General features: G+C 42.7%; 1 protein-coding gene across 1 annotated transcript in view; it reads right to left on the bottom strand.

Annotated features, from left to right (window-relative positions):
• PICK1 (protein interacting with PRKCA 1) overlaps nucleotides 1-19,272 on the bottom strand; it is a 103,810-nt gene that overhangs the window by 52,894 nt on the left and 31,644 nt on the right. The window contains exons 4-6 of the mRNA XM_085887144.1: nucleotides 15,959-16,025; nucleotides 15,389-15,478; nucleotides 2,803-2,856 (exon numbers count right to left, since the gene is read on the bottom strand). Coding sequence (XP_085743270.1) covers nucleotides 2,803-2,856; nucleotides 15,389-15,478; nucleotides 15,959-16,025 — 211 coding nt within the window. The remainder of the gene's footprint in view (nucleotides 1-2,802; nucleotides 2,857-15,388; nucleotides 15,479-15,958; nucleotides 16,026-19,272) is intronic.

Raw genomic sequence — 19,272 nt, 5'->3', positions numbered from 1 at the left:
ACAGTACACCGAGGGACGGGCTTGGAGGAACGCAATGCGCGAATTCCCCTGAAAGCAGGATGAGAATCACTTGACCACAGGTGAGCCTCTAACCCCTCACAGATAGGCCAAACATTTCCTCTTACCTGGAAACATGCCTTAGTACAGCCTATTTTAAAGAAGGGTGACCATTCAAACCCTTCTAACTACCATCCTATTGCTCTGACTTCCACTGTTTCCAAAGTCTTTGAATGTCTTCTCAATTCCCATTTTCTCAAGCATCTTGAATCTCAGTCTTCTATCTGACCACCAATATGGCTTTCGCAAGGCAAGATTGACAGGTGATATCCTTTTTTACATTACGAATGTCTGGGCCTCTTCTTTGAGAGACTTTGGGGAATCCTTTGTTTTAAGCCTTGATATCTCAAAAGCCTTTGACAGAGTTTGGCATCGGGTTTTGATATCCAAGTTTCCCTCTTTCGGCTTTCCTCCTTCACATCGAGCTTTCTCTCTGACCGCTCTATCTCCGTAATTGTTGATGGTTCAACATCTCCCCCCTTCCCTATCAACAGCGGTGTACCTCAGGGTTCCGTTCTGTCTCCAACACTCTTCCTTCTTTTTATCAATGACCTCCTTTCTTCCACAAATAACCAAATGCACTCGTATACTGATGACTGAGCCTGGTGTTGGCGCAGTGGTTAGTGCAGCAGCTTGGGATCTAAAAGGTCCTGAGTTCAAGCCCCGTTGGGCCACTGAATTAATACACCAGGGGGTTGACTCAGCCTGTCATACTTCCGAGGTCGGCGAAATGAGTACCAGTATACTGGGCTGGTGTATACCCTGGTTAAAATAGGTGTACCAGATCCCTGTGTCGCAAGAGGCGACCAGGGTTGCGTCAGGAAGGGCATCCGGCGTAAAACATGTGCCAAATCACTATGCGGATCATATGGATGATCCGCTGTGGCAACCCCTAATGGGAGCAGCCGAAAGAAGAAGAAGAAGACTCGTATACTGATGACTCAACATTACATTCATCCATGTCTTTCTCATCTGCCCCGTCCCATCCCTCACTCGATTGACATCTTGTTTCATAACAGCCACCTCTTTAAATTCGGATTTGGATAAGATCTGCCAGTGGGGCAAATGTAATCAAGTTAAGTTTAATGCTTTAAAAAAAAAAACTCATATATATATATATATATATATATATATATATATATATATATATATATATATATATATATATATATATATATATCTCTATATCTCTATATCTCTATATCTCTATCTCTCTGCAACTCTCCAATCTCCTTTGAAAGATGTACAATTACACCATGTGATAGAATAAACCTACTAGGTATTACTACTCTAACTTCAAAATTATCCTGGCATACATACATTACGCAAATAGCTAAGTCTGCCTCGAAGAAATTAGGAGGCCTGTTCAGATGTCGAAGATTCTTCTCCTCCGAACAATTGCTCCAACTATATAAAAGGATTGATTTGTCCTTGTATAGAGTACTGCTCTCACATCTGGGGAGGTTCCAGCTCCACATACTTACTGGACAGAATAGCATCCAAAATTATTCGACTTGTCAACTCTACCAATGTGACCTCAAAATACGCTGCAAGGTTCCAGCTCCACATACTTCCTGGACAGAATAGAATCCAAAGTTATTCGACTTGTCAACTCTACCAATGTGACCTCAAAACTCAACCTGCTCAAATTAGGCTGCATAGTAGGCTCTCTTTCTCTTTTCTACAGATATTACTTCAGTTTCTGCTCACAAGAACTTGCTGCTCGTGTACCTCCACCATTAGCGACACCAAGGAATACTCGACAAGCCACTCCATCACATGATTATTGTGTGGCCATTGGTGACTCCAGGGTGGGCTGTTACAATGTTTGTTTCTTCCCCTCCACTGCAAAACTCTGGAACTATTTATCATCTCATGTCTTCCCAAACACTTGTGATCTTCCCCTTTTCAAAAAGCAGATTTTTTACTTCCTCAAAAGCTCTTAAACTTTTCTCTCTTTCCTTACTTTTCTATCAATGCAGTTCTTTTATTTAAGGCTTGGCCTCAGTGAGAACTATTTAGTCCGTGATTGAAGCCTTCAACATGAAAAAAAATTCATCAAATTCACTTTCTGACGAGTCTGAAACGAGTTTTGCAGCCATTATTCTTCGTGTGCTGACACGAACGTACTCGTGATGATGTCACACAGGACACAATGACCATGGAGGTTTTCTGGAATTTTTAGGGGTGGGACCAGCCAGGTTGGGTTTTTCAACTGTAACACCTCAAAAAATTATTCCAATTAAAAACCACATTCCATTCTTTGTTTATTACTTACAAGTCAACATAATCACATTTAGATTTTTAAAAAATGTATTTCTGATTCTGTGGACCGTGAAAACAATGATATACTGTCGGACCTTGAAAACAATGCCACTATTCATGGGGGATATGTTCCTGAAAAATGCTGCGAATGTCGAATCCGCGAATGTCAGTGCATTGTTTCAATGGAAAAAGGGGGAAGGGGGGGATAGGTTCCCGGCGGTTCATGGTGGAAAATCCAAAATGCCGTGAAAACCCGAGGAAAAAATATTCGTGAATACACGAAGCAAAAGGCCACGAATGTCGAAGAAGGTCGCATTTTATAAACTGCAAATTTGTGGAATCCGTGAATAGCGGTGTCCAACGGTACTTCAAAAAATGCAATAAAACACTCCAAGGACATTCAGTTTGACAATGCAAAATGGCAGTGCCCTCTGCATGGCACTGTAAATAGATTGAGACTCGGAAAATTGTAGGTCATACCTTTGTATAGTTCGGCCGTTTTTTCCAGTTCATCCAGCTTCTTAACAAGGCCATCTGAAAAGAACATGAAACAGCAAGACCAAAGTAACAAAATTAATGCTGGTGACATTCCAATAAGCAAATATAATCGCATTAAACAATGAGTAATCTCATTAATCAACAGACCAGAAACTGCCTCACATAGCAGTGGTGCATGACTGGCAAAACAATCTTAAACTTTTGTAAATCCATCATTGCCAGATTAAATATGTCAGCAAATATGATGAGCTTGGCTGATTATTTCACTTTTCACTCGCACAAGAACATGAGAAGATGATGAAAGGGCTGACATTGGGGTTATATTTGCATTGAATGGTGTGGACATGCACAAGCTTGCACAAAAATATTTTCACTCAAGAGTACCATAAAGATGATGAAGGCCAAGTGATTTGACCTATTAAGTGTTTTACATGATGGAATGTTGCGTTTAACAAATTTGGTTGATACATTTTCGAATTGCCACGATGCTAATAGGTGTTTTACTTATCTTGGATGGCATTGACCTTGACCTTTGCCCAATTTTGACGACAATATATAAACGAACACCACACATGTGTACAAACAAGAGCGAGAATTGCTTTGCAATACATGTCCCCTACTGATGTAATATTTTCTAAGTCCAAAAAGGGCATAACACTGAGAAATTGACGAAACACCCTGAACTCATAATCATAAAGTCATGTACCAAGCTTCAGTTAAATATATTAAAGGGGATGGGAAAAAGACTGACAAACCACAGATGGGATGGGCAGATGGACAGCCTGAGAGCTAACTTATAGTCCGCTCCTGTGAAACCAGTAGGGGACTAATAAGCTGTGTAAGTTTCAATTTGATATTTTGAAAAATTCCTGAGGTTTGGCAATAATAAAATCACAAAAATATCCCATTTGATTATAATGGGGTGAAATAGTCATGGACACCGTTCTCTCTTTGCCATGTGGGACTTCTCCTTTTGCCACTAACCAAGATGAGCGGAACTGTAAAAAATAAAAATTAAATAATATATATTTTGCTCCCTCTGAGCTTGGGATTGAGATGGTTTACCAATGGGAGCTTTTTGATGATGACTGGTGAACCTCACACAACAGAAGGTCCAACAGAGCATATTGGGTCTTCGGGTACCAATGGCTCTAATGGGGTCAATAGGATCTAAGGGTCCGAAAGAATCTTAAGGTTCTCAGTGTGATGAAGAGTCTTAAAGGGTATGAGGGGTCACAAAGGGTCTTAGTGTTATAAAAGCTTACAAAGGGTCTGAAGGGTCTTACGGATCTAAAAGGGTCATAAACTTTCTAAAGGGTCTTAAGGGTCGAAAAAATGTAAGGGATCGAAAGGTCTACATATCCAAAAGGTATGTTCCAATCGTCCATAATTAATAGAAATAGTCAAGGTTCAATAATAACTAATTAATTAACATACTCAAGGTCCAACTCATGTTCTATCCCAACAGCACGTAATTAATAGACATACTCACAGGGGTCGACCAAGACTACACCGCAACGAGGGTTCACTGTCCACCTGTATTTTTCAGTTTTATATACAGTAGAGTATGTACATACCGTAGATATCAAGTGAATCAGTTGAAAAAAAATGACGATTCATGTGACCTTGACCTTTTGACCTCAAATAAAAAGCTTCCAGCTTGTCACTACCTCCACCAGGCGGTGAAGTTTCGTGAAGATTGGCATAATGTGACCTGTAAGTGATTGATGTACAAACCAGACAAACCAATATACAGTACTTGTGAATCTTCGATTTCACAAGTAATAAGCTCCAGCTTGATCCCTTCATAATCTTCTAAAATTTTGTTCAGAAATGTTTCGATAGTAAATTTCCAGGGATGTTATTAAGTGGTGTAGCCGCTTCAATATTTGGTATGTCCATCCGACAAAATTTTTTTTAAAGTGGTGCAAACACTGAATTGATACAACGGGGAGCTCTAGCTGCCAAGCATCACGAGAAGGAAATGTCAAAGTGCACCGCTTCCTTCAGACATAGGTGCGATTTTTGTTTTGATGGGTTTGAAAGAATGGAGGTAGTCGTTGAGTTTTGACTTGGGCAGAGTAACGAGGAAAGGGTTTCCAGCTAAACGTGAGCAGCAAGAGAGGTAAGTACAGGAGGAACAAGAGCAGAATAAAGCCAACAGAATAAAATAAAAACTGCAAGGCTACCAACCTGCATATGATGTGTATGAAAAGACCCTGACACTCCTGACAGGAGATTTTAATGATGTGGAAGCTTTTAGATTCCAGGACTTCAGGGGGGAGTGAGGACAAGATCAGAAACAGCAGCACAATGGGTAGCCATATTTGATGACACACTACAAGAAAGCTTTGTAAATGCTCTCCAGTATTTACTCAAGTGGAAGTCACTGCACAAGCTTTGCCAAATGAACAATACCGAGAATGCGTGCGGCACTGTACTGAGTTCTGATGTTTGTGTCATTGCCACAAGGAACAAACTATATCAAGCTGAGCTCCCAATTGAAGCCGCGTTCCCCAAGAGTGGTTTCAATTAACAGTGAGAAAAAGCATGCAGTGCAATTCGTCTGATGGAGCGACCCGTCGTCTTAGCAGAGTTTGTGCACATGTTCTATAACTAGGGTCCTTAACGCCTTCCACTGCACATTAAATGTAACCCATGACGATCATGCTGAAACAGCCAATCTACAATGAAAAGATAAAGTAAGACAAGTCTGGAGACGGCGATGGTTCACGAGCAATGTACACGGTTCGCCTTTTTTATTTTTTGACCTTCGAGGGGACGCCATGGGCAAACTGGCAGGAATCGGGAAAAACGTAAATGATGAAAGTTGTCGTACTCGAAGAGCACTACTTGCATACCAACTTTCATTCGAAACAGCTGGAAACCCTCGGAGCTCGATGCCCAATTTATTGATTTTTTTGACATTTTCTAAGTTCGTGACAAAAATGAAAAATCGAGCTCCGTGGGGCTATGCAGGTGCCATTGGGCTAACCGAATACCAAAACCCCTGCCAGATTCGACAAACCCCCTCGGAGAAGATGTATCTTGAAACCAGCTACCCCCTAAAAACACGTTTTTTGGGCGTGGCTCCACTCATAATGGGTGCAGCATGCCCATTCTCTGGAAAACACAACTAGATCATGATACAAACCTCACACCCTAATTTTATCAAGATCGGATAAAAACCCACGGAGCTATGCTCGGGACAGACAGACAGACAGACACAAACCCATAACGAATATAGTGGTCACTTACTGACTTGTGAACCAATAAAAAATATATTTATGGCAAACCTACATTGTCAAGGTGTAGCATGCAAATGACAATGAATCAGTTATTCACCTTATGTTGAGGACGTACACAGAATGCAAACACAAAGTGGCCAAGTCAAGTCCGTACTTTTAAAACCAGCCATAAAGCAGTAAGAAATGGATCCCTTGTTAATCAGGGGATCCATTTCTTAGTCAACTGACATTATTGAGGAAAGGTATTAAAGTCAATGTTAATCAGAATACTGTCTATACAATTACCAAAGATGGACAGAGGTTATGTTTTCACCCTTGTCTGTTCGTTTGTTTATCTGTGAGCAGGATATCTCAAGAAGTTGTGGAAAGATTGACAAGGACGAACTGATTAGATTTTGGTGAATATCCAAATCCGGATACGGAATTTTTAAAGTGATTCTTCACCATTGAGAAATGGGGCCAAAAAACGATATATAGCACAATATCTCAAAAAGTTGTGGACGAGTTATGACAAAACTTGGTGGATGAGTCGGTTGGGTGACAAGAACAAGCCGATTCGATCCATCAGTGGGATACAAAAGGCGAAATGTTCAGCCTGGTGGAGGTATGTGCTCTACTGAGTGCCGTTCCAGTTAATGGCAGATACAGGGTATTCAATTTTTTCATATTTAGAAATTCTAATGTTCCAAATCTCTAAATGTACCATACAAAAATAACATACAAAACCTAAAACAGCTTTTATGCAGAAAGCAAGTGAAAGAGAAAAAAACGCCTTTAGTTTTAGGAATGTTTCTGACTGAATATTACTCGCAAAAAGGAAATGTTATCAAAAGTATAAATATCAAGGCCGGTTCAAATGATACAATATTTCAATAAATAAATAAAACTCGAGCACAATGCATAACTCCATGCTCGACATTAGTCATTATGATGCAATCCGATCTTACATGTTGTGTATGAATTATTCATTACAAGAAAATAACACCCGTCACTTCGCTGATGGGGATACGAAAGGGGGGGGGGAGAGAGGGAGGGCGGGAAGTGGGGAAAACACATGGGAAGGGCGAAGAGTTGGAGGGTGTGGGAGCGAGGAGGGGTGTGGGAATGGAAGACGTGTGCGATGTGTGGGAATGGAAGACAGTGCGATGTGTGGGAATGGAAGACAGTGCGATGTGTGGGAATGGAAGACAGTGTGATGTGTGGGAATGGAAGACAGTGCGATGTGAGAGGAAGGCAGACACGGGGTAAAGTGTTAATTACGATTTGTAGTGTTTCATCAAAATGATTCTGCAGAGAATAACAGTGAAAATGGAAACAAAATAATGTCTGAAATACATTTTCTATCGGTCATACTATAAACACGGCCCAGAGACAAACATCGCCCAGACACGTTCAGAGACAAACACCGTACTGATGCATCCGGAGCCAAGCTGTCCAGAGACAAACTCCAGTCCGGACACATCCGGAGGTAAATACCATCCGGAGACAAACACCGTCCAGACATAACCACCGTCCCAATATGTGAAGAGAGAGGGAGAGGGAGAGGGAGAGGGAGGGGGTGTTAGCAGGGAGAATGTCATGCTTTATGAACAAAACACACACACACACACACACACACACACACACACACAAACACACGTGCTTGGCCAATATCGGCAATTTTTGGGTAATCGGCAGGTTGGATTTAGTGTGATTACCGATGACAATACGTACTGGAAACAACCCAAAAACCTTGAGTCACTTTCACCAAACATCGTTACATTTATATTGACGTTTGAGGGATGTGTTCACAAACAATATTCTACATATACAGCTGCGTGTGATGGTTGGAAAAAAAATTTAGCTCAGTAATTTTGAAAACACGTCAATATAGCAGATGGCTCAGGGCGACGGAGCACGGACCACTCGCTCAGGGCGACGGAGCACGGACCACTCGCTCAGGGCGACTGAGCACGGACCACGGACCACTCGCTCAGGGCGACTGAGCACGGACCACGGACCACTCGCTCAGGGCGACTGAGCACGGACCACGGACCACGGACCACTCGCTCAGGGCGACTGAGCACGGACCACGGACCACGGACCACTCGCTCAGGGCGACTGAGCACGGACCACGGACCACGGACCACTCGCTCAGGGCGACTGAGCACGGACCACTCGCTCAGGGCGACGGAGCACGGACCACTCGCTCAGGGCGACGGAGCACGGACCACTCGCTCAGGGCGACGGAGCACGGACCACTCGCTCAGGGCGACGGAGCACGGACCACTCGCTCAGGGCGACGGAGCACGGACCACTCGCTCAGGGCGACGGAGCACGGACCACTCGCTCAGGGCGACGGAGCACGGACCACTCGCTCAGGGCGACGGAGCACGGACCACTCGCTCAGGGCGACGGAGCACGGACCACTCGCTCAGGGCGACGGAGCACGGACCACTCGCTCAGGGCGACGGAGCACGGACCACTCGCTCAGGGCGACGGAGCACGGACCACTCGCTCAGGGCGACGGAGCACGGACCACTCGCTCAGGGCGACGGAGCACGGACCACTCGCTCAGGGCGACGGAGCACGGACCACTCGCTCAGGGCGACGGAGCACGGACCACTCGCTCAGGGCGACGGAGCACGGACCACTCGCTCAGGGTGACGGAACACGGCAAAATTGTCCGCAGTGAGTGAATCATTCGCTCAGAATGACATAGCGCGGTTCCGCTATCAGCTGTCGGGCGCTCGGCAAGTGGCTTAAGCCTTAATGGTCTTGACCACGCACACAGCAGTTAAGGAAATAAAATGAATTTGTTCAAACAATGAATTTATCCACAAAAGAGATGATGTTTAATGTAGAACAATGCTGGAAACATTGTAAAGTTTAAATCGCCCATGAAATAAGCATTGAAGATAATCCATCATTTTGCCAGCTCGTCTGTGCACGCGTCATGTGGTACATCATTTGCGGTCCGCGCAAATGTTATAACATCATTTAAAAACCTCTGAAAATATAGACACAGTTCTGGCAGACGCTATGGATAAGTAGTCCCTCTGGGGGACAGGGCATGAGATCGAGCAACATTAAATCATATAGCTCATTGAAGCAGGTTAATTTTGGCACGTTCCTAAATTTTTGGTTCACTCAATATAAATCTTCAAACTGTCGAAAAATGTAAGTTCAATGCTTTGGAAATTTCACATTTTCTTGTGTTGTTTGGAGAAGGAAGGAACATAGCCTTGCTTGCTTAAAGTAAATAGATATATCAGCTTCGTTATAAGACTCGTTATTTCTTTAAATTATCAGATTTCACTCCAGATTTTGACACTTATTTCGTCCGGATGATATCCACTCCTCAAATCCAAAATAATATTTTGATGATATACTTTAGTGCGTGAGAGTAGATCGTGGAAAATCGTATCATTAGTCCATGAGCCAGACCAAAATTTGGTCCCAAATTGCGGGATAAAACGAGACACCATTTTTTGAGTAGGTTATGACCGCCAGTTTAAGAATCCGCTTGCTTGCTATTTCAAAAGCGTAGCTTTCTTGGGGAAATCCGCTAGGGGGCGCTTTGAGGGGACCAAATACTGATTTTCTTTTTTTTTGTAGATTTTGCAACTAGATGCAATGGACAATCATCCTAAATCAAGTTAGAGGCTATATATGTAATGTAAAAGGTAAAATTTTGACAAATTGTTTCAATTTTTTTAGCTTAAATGAATAGAAATTACAAATTTCAAATGCGGTTTTCTAAAAAATACTATTTTTTCCAGCATAATCAAAACCTGACGGATGTTGACCCATGCTATGAATACTGGTCGTCTGTGAGAGTCGTGAGACATTGTATAGGTGTCGTTGCTGATCATCAAAATCAGTTGGAAATCCAAAATGGCGTCCAAGATGGCCACCAGAACTACATCATTGAGGTATGGATAATCTTCTTTTGTATTTCGTCTCCAATGAATTTGGGTTCGAAGATGAGTTTGGAATTTTTTCGAATTATATATCCATTTTACTTTTTTCTCAAGACTAAATTTTGCATTATTTTTCAGGTGAACGCAGAGTATGAACAGCATAAAAATGGACCCGACAAGCTCCCAACCTGCAAAGAGGCACAAGCCTGATTGTGGTGTTTGCATTCTTTGTAAAAAGGAAGTTGCAGTAGAAAAATTAACTGGACCAAAAGATTTATCTTAATGGTTAACATTGCTTAATGCTGCAAAAAACTTGAAGAATACATGCATACCCTCGGTATACCCATAATGAAGCCATCGACAAAAAAAGCACATACGCCGTGTCCTTGAGACAAAGTTCGGGTCTACTCCAGTTCATAGTGAACTACAATAACAGGGTACTGGTGACGTCCAATGCCCTTACCAAGGAAACACTTGCCAAGGAAAATTTTGCCATGAAAGAACAGTTGCGGTTACTTTTAGCTGATCCTTCTGATTCCAAGGGGGACATTTCAAGAATTGCTGCGCGTCTCCGAAATCACATCAAAGATGCACAGACCCCGCAGCAATGGCCCATGTATCCACAAGAACTGACACAGGACTCGATTCTGATACCCCAGTCACTTGAACTATTCCTCACCGTCTTGCTAACTGGGCAGTCAGACACCCAAAAATGTAGTTCCCGTAGCTATAGGATTACACACTCCCTTGCTCAGGATATAGTTTATCATGTGAGCACTGGCTGAAACAAGCAACCAAAACACATTCTCTTGCCATGGGCTGTAAAGTCCATTGCAGGAAATACAGAAACAATTCGATTGCTAAATCGTCTGGGACATGGTATATCATATACAAAACTTGAAGAATTGGAGACTGCCTTGTGTTTGGATAAGCTATGGATGGAGGAACACAGTGGCACAGCCTTGCCGTCCGGTATTTTCCCCCATGTCCCGACAGTCCTTGCTTTTGATAATATCGATCGGTTGGAAGAGACCTTAAGCGGAGCTGGAACATCTCATCGTGTAAATGGTATCATTGTGCAGCCTTGAGTGATTGGACCTCAACCTCCTCCAAGACGAGAAAACCTTCCCAGAGAGAGGAAGAGAACTTTGCCACCACTGAACGTTGTCATGCCACCTTACTACACGAGCCAGAGAAAGAGTCCACCAGCAGTGTCCCTAGGAGAGCCGACAGTTCTTGAAGATCGTGCTTCAGTGTTGGCTCGGGGAAAAAAACCTAGTTTGGTCGCTTTTGCGACAACAACAACCTGCAGGCCAAATGATAAGTGCCTGGACCGGCTTCAATATTGTGACTCGCCAGGACATCCCTTCAATCACAAAGGATACGATCGGGTACCTCCCAACAATTAATGCACCTGCTACTAATATGTCTACGGTGCATCAAGTACTGGTTAAAGCCATGAGTTACATGAATTCATTGCAACTCTCCGAGATAGTTTGTGTTTTTGATCAGGCACTCTACGCCAAAGCGGCCGAGATTGTGTGGAATGACCAGGCTCGATTCAGTCCAATCATTCTTCAGATGGGAACATTCCATACTATGTGTAACCTGCTTTCAATACTCAGCAAGTGCTTTGGAGATGCAGGGCTTCGTGATCTAGCTGTAGAAAACAACATTATCGCGGAAGGTTCAATATCGAAAGTTCTTGATGGTAGACACTACAACAGAGGAGTCCGTCTTCATAAGATTGTGTATGAGGGTCTACTCAGGTTGTTATGGCAGGGTTTCTTCTCAGAGATAGAATCCCGACAAAGCCTCAGAGATGTTCTTGACGTCGCACTCCAAGAGTTGGGCGCCATTTCCAGTAATCCAGATAGTGAAACAATGCAAAAATTGCTGTCACATCAACCAAGAGTTCGCATTCTGAACCTGTTTTCTCAGTACTGTGACGAAATGCGGAACGAGAGGACCAATGGCTGCGTTCTGGATGACATATGTCGACATTGTTGAAATCCTGCTAGCCATGATTCGCGCTTCACGCGAGGGCAACTGGTCCCTCCACCTTCATTCAGTAAGGTCACTGATACCCTGGTGTTTCACTTATGATAAAGTGAATTATGCGAGGTATTTGTCAGTGTATCTCGCACAGATGTTGAGGCTGGTGTATGACCATCCAGAGATATACAAACAGATGATGGATGGAGGATTCTCTGTGCAGCTGAGTGACAATAACCCTTTTGGTCGTGTACCAGTGGATCAGACGCTTGAGGACACCATAAATAAGGACACTCAGACGGCAGCGGGAACCAAGGGATTCAGTTTGAATACATCTGCAGTGGTAAGATATTACCTTAGCGCAGAGTTCCGTAGCGTGGTGTTAAGGCAAATCCGACAGTTGACAGACGGGGATGAAGGAGAAAGAAAAGTGAGCCACCCAGACCTTGGAAATCGTAGAATGCAAAAGGATGAGAGAGATGTCCAGGCAGTTTCACAATTGCTGCAAACAAGCTGGGTTCACCCGTTTGCCAGAGAAGATACGCAAATCTCCAGCCTTTCGACTGGAATCATAGTTCCAGATGGTGTTAAAAAGGATTTGATAAGAGCAGAGCAGGTCGGTCGAAGTGCTGCAAAGCAATTTGTGGATGAAAGACTTAGTAAAGGAGAAAAGTTCTACGACCCTTTAACAAAGCTGAAGCTCAAAACGTTTGCCTCAATGCAAGTGACAAAGAAAACAGCTGCTGGCAATCGAGAAATCATGCTGAAGGCCGACAACCGCTTGTTCGGAAGGATGCTCCTCATTGGTTGCAGTAGGCAACTGGACATGCAGGAAGTGTTGAGGCACCCTTTGGGAACAATACCCTGGGCACTGGCCAACCATGATGGATCTCTGAAAAAGACCGCCAAGGCAGCACTTGCTAACCATCTTGAAAGTGGTGTGCTTCCCAGAGGAAACTACACCTCGACCTTCCGCAGCAATCATCGACGGTATGGGACTTGTTCAGAAACTTGATGGAAATAAATTAACATTTGTGGAAATATCCGAGAGGCTGCTAAAGATGGCTCTCGCAAGTCACCCAGACAGTAAAAGAGTAGATGTGGTGTTTGACATATACTTAGACTCATCAATCAAGGATGTGGAAAGGGTCAATCGTGGTGCTCACTGGGGCATCTTATTTTCACAGATAGTGCCCACTCACACGGTCAGAAACTGGAGAGGAATACTCTCTAGCCCAGCAAGCAAGCGTCAACTTACGCGATTCGTTGCCAATGACTGGCAGCAGAGACAATCATTGATCGGTGAGAAAGAACTCTACGTAACAGCTGATTCGAAATGCATCCGAATTACGCAGGATACTGTGATGGAAGTGCGTGAACTTGATTCGTCACATGAGGAAGCGGACACTAGGGTTTTGCTACATGCGTCAAATGCTGCTCGATCCGGTTTCAAATCAGTCGTCATTGTTGCCAAAGACACTGATATTCTTTTGCTTCTCTTCGCATTCAATGCTCATATCAGCACCCGCTTATGTATGCGACTTTCGTCTAAGGGAAGGATTCGACTCTTTAGCATTGACACGATTGAATAGGACTTAATGGCAATTCATTGCTGGGTCTACACGCATTCACAGGGTGCGATTCGGTCAGTGCATTCTCAGGTATGGGCAAGATCAAGGGACTGAAGTTGATGCGAGGAAATAAGGAGTTCTTGGATGCATTGTCTAAGCTGGGGAGTGAATGGACATTAAATAGGGATGTTGTTGATATTCTGCAGGCATTTACATGCCAGCTGTATGCGTCCCGAACCCATGATACAGAAGTGAACGCTCTACGCTTCAATCTATGGCTCGCTAAAAAGGGTGTTGTAGAATCCAGGCAACTACCACCGTGTGCAGACACCCTTAACCAACACATGCTAAGAGCAAATTACCAGGCCACTGTATGGAGACGATCCCTTGATCCAAAGCCTTATGTGCCTGCTCCAGAAAACCATGGCTGGCGCACAACTGACGATGGTCGACTTGAAATATGTTGGATGACAGGACTGCCAGCGCCCCAGGTAGTTTTGGACTTCATGTTCTGTGAGTGCCGCAAAGCGGGCGAACCTGGTGATTGCGTTTGCTTAGACAATAACCTTCCATGTACGGACGAATGCCGATTAAAGGATTGCAGCAACACGAAGGACAGTGACTTAGTTCTGGACGTTTCTGATGATGAGTCTTCCAATAACGATGAAAGTGATGATGAAGATTAAGGACTTCAGTGATTTATACAGTGATGGCAAGGATGTCTGTGATGCACAGTCAGTTACAAGTACAAATTTAATGTCGATATCACGTCAAACTTCTACGGTTTAAAAGTCTGTGTAAACTTCCTCTAAAACATCGTATCCCCCACCCCCCCCCCCGGCCAGTTAATTTTTGACGCTATCACATGCCTCAAATTTTAACTAGCAGGTGTAGTATTAGACCAAACAAAACCTCTCAGTTTTTTCTGCACAGCAATACTTTAGGAATTGGTCTATGAAGTTACTGGCTTCAAGAAAACAAAAACTGGAGAAAATTGCGTTTAAAATTTGAAATTTCTACTCATTTCAGCTAAAAAATTCAAATAAATTTCCCTTTCTTTACCCTTTTTCAGTACAGTTTCAGCTTGACGCTGAAGTTAGAACAATTTTACATGGCATCTAGTTAACAAATATGCAAAAAAAAAAAAATCCGTATTTTACCCCCTTGAAGCGCCCCTAGTGGATTTTTCCAAGAAAGCTACGCGTTTGAGCTGGCAAGCAAATACATTCTCAAACTATAGGTGATGACCTATCCAAAAAGCAGTGTCTCGTTTTATCCCGCAATTTGGTACCAATTCATGAAAATACTGGGCTCAGCTCATGGACTACATATAATGCATTAAATCTCTCCAAGCTCCTAATTTGAAAACTATATAACTTACAAAAGGGATGGATACAGTGGTCCGTAGCTATAATGAACAGGCATTCGATAATATGAGTGAGGAAAGTGGAAAAAAAAAAAAAAAACTTTATTGTGAAGAAATTGTTGTGGCCTGTTCCAAGTCAAGGCATGGTTGAGCAGGCCAAAAAACATGGCAGCTTCAGATCCCAGCGAGATTACCCAGGAAACGCCTTAAGACCCCAAAGAGGGAGGTGGCCGAGGATGTGCCTTATAAAGGATAAAATTAAATAAGGCCATTAATTATCTTCAAAAGGGGTGTTTCAATTAATTCAAACACCCAATTTTCACTCTTACACTTCGTTGGAGTTTTCTTAGTATGCGTGCAAAGTTTCAGGCTGTTAGGTTTCATGTTTTGTAGTTATGGAGGAGACACACACGCACGCACACACAAGTATTGATGAATTATTCATGGTGTTGACAGGAATATCAGCAAGTGGCTTGGATGTGTTACCATTGCAAAGGATGGCACGGCTCAAACCAAGAGAGTCTGCTGTACCGGAACTCATTCCTTCCACGAACCTGTGTTTTACTTTCTTCATCACTGTCACATTCAGGAAAGAGAACACATCATGGCGAGTTACAACTCACGCAGACGAGCTTTCTATCTCTAACTATACCGAGGCTTTCTATGCTGAAACCGAGGCTTCAAGGATAGCGAAACTATCACTGGTTTTCACGATCCAACACCACAATATCTCAAAAAGTTATGGACGGATTATGACAATACTATGTGGATGAGTTGGGTAGGCGACAAGAACAAGCCCATTTGATTTCGGCTTTGGTCTGAATGCAGATCGGCCTATCAATGGGATACAAAATGTAACCTGTTCAGCCTGGCGGACGTATGTGCCCTACCGAGCGCCGTTCTAGTTAAAAACATATAGTTCAACAAAGTTTTGTTTAATCTATCCATGCAAAAACAAACAATCTCAATCGAGCTATTCAAAGAACCTCTGCATTTCTACTAGAACTCCACCCCCCCCCCAAATCCCACCCCTCCTATGCATTACTAAAATCATACCAATATCAAGAGTCTTTCCTTGTTTTGGATCTGCTTGAAGTTTGTTGTAGTACATGGTAACCTCACCCTGCAAAAGTAAAAAGAAATGCCCATAGAAAGCAGCATTAGGTAGACCACTTCACAATGACTCGGTAATCAAAGACATTTGTGACATGCACATTCTATAACAAGCACCTAATACAGGTGAGGATTATACAACCAAGTATGAGCAGGCAATTTGGTCAGGGTATTTTCCAATTTTTTTTTTCAAAAGATTACGATCCCCCCCCTTCCCCCCCCCCCCAAAATAACAGATGTGATGGTGGATGAACGTCCCTGTCTGACTGATGGTGTGCTCCGCAAAGCAACTGCCTCATTTTGTAAAACCTCCTACAAGGTGATCCATTGATAGTGGAGCAGTACAACAAGAAGTGAATGCTACAAGATGAACAAACAGGAGTTGGGAGAGAGACCTGAATAATTCAACTTGTACTCCAATGAAACAACACTCAGACAGGAAAATTCAAATAACCACTCGTACACAAAATAAAAATAATCCAAACAAACACCACCAATCATTAAGGCAAACTTGCATTTGTATCATTAATCAATAATTACAATGAAAACAATTAATTGCATTTGTAATTGACCGATTAAGATCACATTGTGTTTTTTATGAAGAGTAGGCAAGCTATCGCCGGTACCGTGGCCAAATTTCAAATTCCTCCCCTCACCAGCAGACATCAGAGGCACAGCCTCTCCTTCAGCCAATGATGTTACACCACAGCCTTGTGCTGCATCCAAACGAAAATGTGGAAACAGTAGGAAACAGAATGGTGCAGAAAACATCATTGATCATTGATCAACACCACAAAATGTGATCATTAAGGTGGTGGCTCCATTGAAGCTTGATGTGTGGAAAATGGGAAAGCTATTGGGGCAGGGGGGGGGTGAGTGGACAGTATTTGTGATACAATGGTCACACAGACTAGCATACTTCCAATGAAAAGAAAAATAGGTACTATATTTGCATCCATGAATGGTCCTGATTGTCCTGTTGCATGATAATACACAGGTAAATCCAAGAAGAGACCATTTCTAACATGGATTGGCATTTTCATTTACTGAACCCATGCCAAATTACCTCCGCCACCAAAGGTGAAGGAGGTTATGTTTTCACCTCTTTTTGTCTGTTTGTCTGTGTACAAGATATCTCAAAAAGTTGTGGACGGATTCAGACAAAACTTGGTGGACACGTTTGGTGTGTGACAAGGAAGAATTGAATCAATTTTGTTGAACATCTGAATCTGGATCCGAATTCAATAATTTTTTTTTTTAAGTGATTCTTCACCATTGAGGGATAGGGCTAAACTAACACAGGATATAGCACGATATCTCAAACAGTTGTGGACGGATTTAGATGAGTGTGTGGCAAGGACGAATTGATTAAATTTTGGTGAATATCCGAATCCGGATCCAGATACGAGAATTTTTAAAGCGATTCTTCACCAATGAGAGATCGGGCCAAAAATGATAGAAAACATGATATTTGAAAAATGTATTGCGCCCGATGTGTTCTCGTGGATCAGGCATTACGGGGCGGAGGTATGCACTCCACCGAGTGCCCTTCTAGTTATCAGTGGTTTGGAAAGTGAAACAGATCGCCATAAACAGATTGCCACAATCGTTAGCTGTTGCCCCCATCTGAGTATGAATAAAACACAAAAAGCATACTCTCCAAAGTTCTAAATGGGGGCTTATCAATAAATTATCACTGCTCTCAAAAACACATTTGCAGATTTACACAAGTTTACTTTGATCCGTCTAAAATTTGATATCAGCTTTTGTTTTTAATGAGAATTCAAAAATGTTTCATTCCAAAATATTTGTCCAGCATGACACCTACAAATACAGATGATTAGTCCAGAAGGTAAGCAGCTAGATATTATGTTTGTGGAAGGAGAGGGTATGTTTAATTACCTCCACCACCTGAGGTGGATGGAGGTTGTTTTCATCCCTGTTTGTTTGTTTGTTTGTTAGCAGGATATCTCAAAAAGTTATGGACGGATTAGGATGAAATCTGGTGGAGAGGTTGAGTGTGTGACTAGGGTGAATTGATGAGATTTTTGAGAAGACTCAGATCTGGATACCAGACTTAAAAAAAAAAAGAGATTATTCGCCATTAAGATATAGGGCCAAAAACGATATATAGCATGATATCTCAAAAAGTCAAGGATGGATTCAGATGAATCTTGCTGGACAGGTTAGGGAAGTGACAAGAACGAATTGAATAGATTTTGGTGAAGATCTGGATCCGAGAATTTTTTAATTTCTAAAGTGATTCTTCATCATTGAGAAATGGAGCCAAAAACAATATGTAGCAAGATATTTCATAAAGTTGTGGACGGATTCTGACAAAAACTTGGTGGATGAGTTGGGTATGTGACAAGAACTAGCCCATTACATTTTGGTTCATGTCAGAAGCCAGATCCGGCCTATCAGTGGGATACAAAACGTAAACTGTTCAGCCTGGCGGAGGTATGCGCTCCACCGAGTGCCGTTCGAGTTAAACATGCTACAATATTTTTGCTTCCCGTACTTTTTTGGTGTGCTCGAAACGGAAAGTTTTCATCCTTAGTTTTTAAATGGTCTAAAGGCCCGGTCATACCTTGACGTTTTAGCCAGCGATGGCAACGTATTAAAATGTATGTAAAACGCTGGCTTACGTTGAACTTTTGATGTTTTTTTTAAAGATTCGGAAGTATTCATAGCGACTTGGTCTTATGTATAACGCATTGGTAATGGACACAGAACGTTTCGTTGGGTTATAGATAACTTATACCAACGAATGCTGAACCTGTTGTCGGCCTACACAACCGATGCCCAACCATAGTCTAACTTAGGCATAGCGCGTTGCACGCATCGCCGACGATGTCGTGACGTAGCCTATTAAAAGGCTGACGCACAACGATTCGAATCATAAATGCCGTAGAAATGGAAGTGTCAACATCGCAGTCACACCTTGGCGATCTTGCCAGCGTATGCCGACTTAAGAAAAATGTGTCTAAAACGTTGGGGCACGTCAAATACGGTATGAGTAAGTTTGGTATACGTGAGTAGAACGCTAAAGTACGCTATCATACGTCGTAGTAAGTAGAGTACGTCAAGAAATTTTAAACATGTTCAAAATTTTACGACGTACTCGGCGTATGACACACGTTCCGCATGCGATGGGGATAAGTTTTACACACGATATGTGGACGCTTACACACGTCCACAAAGGCTACTTATAAGCTACTCATAAGTCAAAACACGTCGCGGTAATGTCTTTTTTA

Source organism: Eptatretus burgeri, chromosome 1, assembly GCF_056783735.1.
Source record: "Eptatretus burgeri isolate ZD-2024b chromosome 1, Ebu_testis_v1, whole genome shotgun sequence".
Lineage (NCBI taxonomy): Eukaryota > Metazoa > Chordata > Myxini > Myxiniformes > Myxinidae > Eptatretus > Eptatretus burgeri.
This window is presented reverse-complemented; position numbering and strand designations above follow the sequence as displayed.